Source organism: Limulus polyphemus, unplaced genomic scaffold (assembly GCF_000517525.1).
Source record: "Limulus polyphemus unplaced genomic scaffold, Limulus_polyphemus-2.1.2 Scaffold2454, whole genome shotgun sequence".
Classification (NCBI taxonomy): Eukaryota; Metazoa; Arthropoda; class Merostomata; order Xiphosura; family Limulidae; genus Limulus; species Limulus polyphemus.
Window position 1 is genome coordinate 148,391 of NW_013668064.1, and position 6,304 is coordinate 154,694.

At 34.9% G+C, this 6,304-nt stretch overlaps 1 protein-coding gene across 1 annotated transcript in view; it reads right to left on the bottom strand.

Moving 5' to 3' along the window:
- Window positions 1–6,304, bottom strand: part of LOC106466999 (ADAMTS-like protein 1) — a 36,272-nt gene that overhangs the window by 12,157 nt on the left and 17,811 nt on the right. The window contains exons 11-12 of the mRNA XM_022395079.1: window positions 4,455–4,665; window positions 1,180–2,104 (exon numbers count right to left, since the gene is read on the bottom strand). Coding sequence (XP_022250787.1) covers window positions 1,180–2,104; window positions 4,455–4,665 — 1,136 coding nt within the window. The remainder of the gene's footprint in view (window positions 1–1,179; window positions 2,105–4,454; window positions 4,666–6,304) is intronic.

Sequence of the window (6,304 nt, forward strand, 5' to 3'; positions counted from 1 at the left end):
GAGCTACAGATAGCCCATTGTGTAGCTGTGTGCTTAAGTTCAAACAAACAAAAAAATCAAATAATATATATATAATGAATTTCAAAAAAAGACCCAAAACTCGAGTGCTTTCTGGAAGAAGAATACTCAACTCTTCGAAAGCGCTAGAGTTTTGGGTCTTTTTTTAATTCATTGCACCTTTTGTGTGTGATCCTGTGTCTAACTCTTTCATCAATATATATATATATATATATAAACACATATACATATGTACATAAATATTGGTTATTTTGTATATAAATGAAGGTATCTAAAACGAATAGACCAACACTAAGAAAAAGACCCAGGATTTAGAATAGGTATGAAATGGATTTCAGGATTATACAGAAAATCTCTACTTTTTATGAGTTCCCACCACCATCTCATTCACTGAATACAGAACCCAATTCTTCGGTTCACCATCGATAGTGATAACACATCAGGCAAACAAAAAAAAATTTTGAAAGTGCTTAACACAGGAGTATCACAGGCTTACTGCCTCACTATAAAAACGATCTTTATCTTTGATCATCCAATACAACCAGCTGGATATTTATCAAATACAACCAGAGAGGGATCGATCAAATTCTGTCTATGTTGGACGCAGTTATTGACACGAATAAAAAAAAACACCCTGGGAACGCGAAATGTTTACGGAATTGTAAAAATGAAAACACACCTCCTAACATTACAGTAACGTCATAATATCCATTGACAGCTTCTAAGTTTCAGACTTCATTCATCTAGGATGTAGGGTTCATCATTTACAATCATATATCTATATATATATTCTACTAGTTATTTTACATTTACTTTAAAAGGGATATTGTTTGTTTGTTTTTTTAATTTCGCGCAAAGCTACACGAGGGCTATCTGCACTATCTGTCCCTAATTTAACAGTGTGAGACTAGAGGGAAGACAGCTAGTCATCACCACCCACCGCCACCTCTTGGGCTACTCTTTTACCAACGAATAGTGGGATTGACCGTAACATTATAACGCCCCCACGGCTGAAAGGGTGAGCATGTTTGATGTAACGGGGATTCGAACCTGCGACCCTCAGATTGCGGGTCGAGCGCCCTAACCACCTGGCCATGCCGGGCCTAAAAGGGATATACACTAAAGGTGGAAGTTAAGTTTTCATAATAGCTTGAGTAGTACCTGATGAAACTTCTGGTCTTTCTACTGTCCGGTCCACGTCATGAGAAAACTTTGAATAAACTGGTTTAACGTCTATGATCATGTCAGCTTTAGATGAACCAGCTACACATGTGTACTTGCCGCTGTCTTCTAATCTCAGTGACTTGATGGTCATTGCACCAGTAGGTGAGATTTTATACTTGTTCTTTTGCGTTAACCTCATATTTCCTTTAAACCACTGTACTAGCGACCTATCGTAACCTGATACTGGACAACGAATTTTGGCATCTGATCCCGAGTAAAGAGTAGCAATGCCACCAATCTTGAGGTTAACTCTCTCTTTAGGATAGCTCTGGGTGTAGGATTGTTGTGTAATTTCAATGTGGGGATCTTTTCTATCTCCTAATAAGTTAGACCCCTCAACTGTTATGCCTTCCCTCGAGTTTTTGAAAGGTAAAGGTCTGACAATTAAGGTTATATCTGCTTTTACAGACCCCGCCCTACAGGTGTACTGTCCTGCATCCATAAGTGATATGTTTTTTATTTTAAGTGTTCCTCTGTTACTAAAACGATATTTTCGACTCGCTGCCAGATCCTTCTGTTCTTTCTGCCATCGAATGTGTGATCTGTTAAATCTTTGGACAGGACATCTGATTCTAACAGTCGTTTTTTCTAAAAGAACCGCTCGGCCTCCAACGTTCAACTTCACGTTCTTGTATGGTTCTTGTTGGATATAGTCTTGCTTTGAAATCTTGATGTAAGGTGGCCCTTCATTGCTGGTTTTATCTTTTTCTTGACAAGGTTTGATTCCACAAACTTCCTGCATAACTGGTTTAGCATCTCCTTGGCAACTAGACTGGGGTTGGTTTATTTTGTTCTCAAAAGGAATTACTTTAACACACTTTACTTTTCTGGTTCGTATTCCTCCACCGCACAGGTGAGAACACTGAGGAAAACATTTTAAAAACATGTTAATTCAGAACGATTAAAAGTTAAAATAAAGTAAGAACTAAGTCGCAAAAATTAATAATAGTAACATTTAATAATAAGAATCTCTAATTGAAAGAAAAGAAAAATGTATAATAATACATCAACCCACTACATCTGCTACATCCAGTGCCGACGAGGCCTTTCGTCCATTACCAGGGCTATTCAGGCCGGTTAGGACACGATAGAAACAGTAGTGATTGAGACACTATTTGTATTAGCAAATTGCTTTACAACAACGAGTACGTGTAAGCTGGATTAAGTTGGGTGTAATTTTTAATAAACTACTGTTGACATTGTCCAGAGGCATAGCCCCGAAAGATGTCACTGTATAAGGTTGTTTCTACTACAAGAGCACGTGAAAATCTATTTTCGTAGTTTTCTTTGATGTCACGTTTTAGATATTTTCAATACACGATACTTGAAACGAGTACAAATATTTGTTTTACCTTAACTCAAAATGTTTAAACTCGTTTAATCAACTACTTTAACGCAGAACACTCAATGCACATGTTAACTGGTGTTATTATGTGTTCTTACAGACAGGTAATCAATCAGAACAGTATCCCGTATATCGCGACGTTTGTTTAGTTAAAATTAATGTGCCTTATTTCGTACTGTTGGATAAGGTTTGAAAATTATAAACAAAATTCTGAAGAGGAATAACAATGAATAAATAAATGTATTATTTTGTCGAGTTAATATGATTTTTTAGACCGGGAACAGAAAACCAGGAGAAACAAAGTTTTCTTTGAGAAATTACCCCATTAAAAAACATATTTTTAGTAAACTTGATTAACTTATTTTTGTCATCAAAGTATAATTTTGGCTAAGTACTAGAATAATATATCGTTCGTTATATTGATATTAAATAATTATGCAATATCGCAGTTGATAATTCCAAAGGTTAAATTAGTTGATAAATCCAAAGGTTAAATCAGTTAATAAATCCAAAAAATCAATCAGTTGATAAATCCAAAGGTTAAATCAGTTGATAAATCCAAAGGTTAAATCAGTTAATAAATCCAAAGGATAAATCAGTTGATAAATCCAAAGGATAAATCAGTTGATCAATCCAAAGGTTAAATCAGTTGATAAATCCAAAGGTTAAATTAGTTGATAACTCCAAAGGTTAAATCAGTTGATAAATCCAAAGGATAAATCAGTTGATAAATCCAAAGGTTAAATCAGTTAATAAATCCAAAAGATAAATCAGTTGATAAATCCAAAGGATAAATTAGTTGATAAATCCAAAGGTTAAATCAATTAATAAGTCCAAAGGTTAAATCAGTTGATAAATCCAAATGTTAAATCAGTTGATAAATCCAAAGGGTAAATCAGTTGATATATCCAAAGGTTAATTGAGATATCCACAAAGAAGATGGTCTTAAGCCTCAAAAAACATTTTTCAATGTACATTCTCCAGTGATCTAACTATCTTGTATTTGTTTTCTTTTCACACCAAAAAACTCAGAGAGAATTTTTGAGTATTTGTTAAAACAAGTTGCTTTCAACTGATCGTATTTTACAATCACAAGAAAAATAATTTTCTTTGTACTTCAGAGTACAATATGCATAAGAACAATGGTTTGTGCATTATAGTAACATTCCATATTTTCATGCTCGTTAATTATTGGATTAATTAACAAATTATAAAATCAAGTCAACTATACTCATCTAGCGTTATATAAGTCACGAATTTCATTAAAACTAGGGTTAGTTATATATGGTTTTCTTTCGCCATTTTACGTCTAGAAAATGTTCACACTGACCTTCTTATGGTTTCTGATGTATTCCAATTAACCGTTTTATGGTTTCTGTAACAAAAACGCATCGCTCAATTGAGTTTGTTCACTTTACTGCCACCCCTCCAGAGGCTTAGTGATAACTCTCACAACTTACAACGCTAAAATTAAGGTTTCGTTACACGCGGTGGGCAGAACACGGAAAGCCGATTATGTAGCTTTATGCTTAATAATAAACAAACAAACTCACTTTACTCCACACTCCAACCAGCCACCTGGCAGGAAAGGTGGATAATAACAAACAAACAAACTCACTTTACTCCACACTCCAACATGCCACCTGGCAGGAAAGGTGGATAATAACAAACAAACAAACTCACTTTACTTCACACTCCAGCCTGCCACCTGGCGGGACAGTCGATAATAACAAACAAATAAACTCACTTTACTCCACGCTCCAACCTGCCACCTGATGAGACAGTCGATAATAACAAACAAACAAACTCACTTTACTCAACACTCCAACCTGCCACCTGGCGGGACAGTCGATAATAACAAACTCACTTTACTCCACGCTCCAACCTGCCACCTGGCGGGACAGTCGATAACATTGCAATATTGTTGAGATCTCGGTGGAGGTTGTGGACACAAGTTATTCCGAAGAACTATTAAACCTCGTTCTTTACGTCCCAACTGTTGAATACACTGAACTTTCCGGTTCTGAATTCCGCCTCCGCAACTCTTGGAACATAGGGAAAACTCCGTCAAGTTCCATCTGAATAAAAGAGTAGTTTTATTAGTGTAATTGTATTTTTACTTCTTCTTTTTTTGGTAGAAGAAAGAGGTATTATTTTGTTCTTTTAACAAACACAAAATTGTTACTCTGGATTGAAACCACGTTTATTATGATAAAACAAGGGAAAAAAAAGAGATAATAGAAATCAATCTTCGGTTTTCTATCATTTATTAGTTTATTCAAGTGTGAGAGTCTTAAATAATTCAATCCCTTAAAATTCCTCCTCACCCCTCCCGGCGATTCGCGGGAAGCTAGAAGGCTTACATCTAGTTTCATCCTTGCTGCAAATACTGTATAAATTTCTTTTACGTGGCTTTGTGCTAAAACAAACCTAAAACAAAAAACTCAACATGGCAGGTATTTAGTTTGAAGGAAGAGAAAGTAACATGATAGTTGCCTGTTCTTCCCAACAGGGGGTGCTCGGTTGTTCTCCTTCAACCCCACACGCGTGAGAATAATTTGCTACAGTGGTTGCAATTACGATTAGAAACAAAATGGCGGGAAGTTTTGAGAGAAAAAGCTGTGAAGAATGTCGTCAGAGTTTTTTTTTTTCCAGTGGTGGGGATGTAGACGAGGCGAGACAGAAAGATCCAGACATGTATTAAGTTGACATCATATGAATTTAGGAAATCATTTTATTTTAGGTAGGCTTTATTGAAACGAAATTTAAGGAAATGATTGGTTTCTGACATATTGTAGGTTATTTTACAGTCATATTCTATAAGTGGGCGAACAAACGTTTTGTACATTTTTTATGGATGTTTCTTACCTATAAATTAGTCTTATGTAGTTGATACGTTTGCTAATAGAGTCATGTATGTTTTAAATATGTTTGTTCCATGTTAGATGGGTATTACAGGTGATACCGAGGAATTTGATGTTGTTACTCACATTTATTTGTGTGTCTCTTAGTATAAATTTGATTTCTTGAGAGTTTCATGTGTTTATGTAATTTTTTGAAAAATGTTCTTGCCTGTGTTTTTGTTGGATCTAATATAACTCTCAATTTGTTACGCCATTTAAGAATTAAATTCAGAGATTTTCAGACACGGGTCATTGCTATGAGTAGGTTCCTAGATATGCTCCAGACTGCTATGTCGTCAGCATGTTGAGAGTGGAGTGTATATATATTAAGTTGGAAAATGGGATGTCATTAACAAACATGATGTATAGGAGTGACGAAAGGACGGATCCTTGCGGTACTCCTGTCGTGATATTGAATGTTTTTGATAACGTATCATTAACTTTAACTGTTGTATCGGTTAGAAAGTTCGATATCCATCTAATTTTAGTTTCATTAATATTTAGCTTTTGTAACTTATGTTTAATGGCATTGTGCCAAACACTATCAAATGATTTTCTAACACCTAAAAAATATACACCTACTGTGGTTTGATTATTATTAAATGATTTGTAAATTTATCATTTAAAAAGAGATTATTTTTTTAGTTACCAGACAAATTTACTCGTCCAAAAGCCATACATAATGGGAAAAGTATAAAGCACACATTATACTATTTACAGTTTGATTGTTTTCACAAGAAAATGTAATAAATAGGGGCTTAATTCTTAATTATATATAGAGGTTTTCCACAATAATGCCACCCCCCCACGTGGC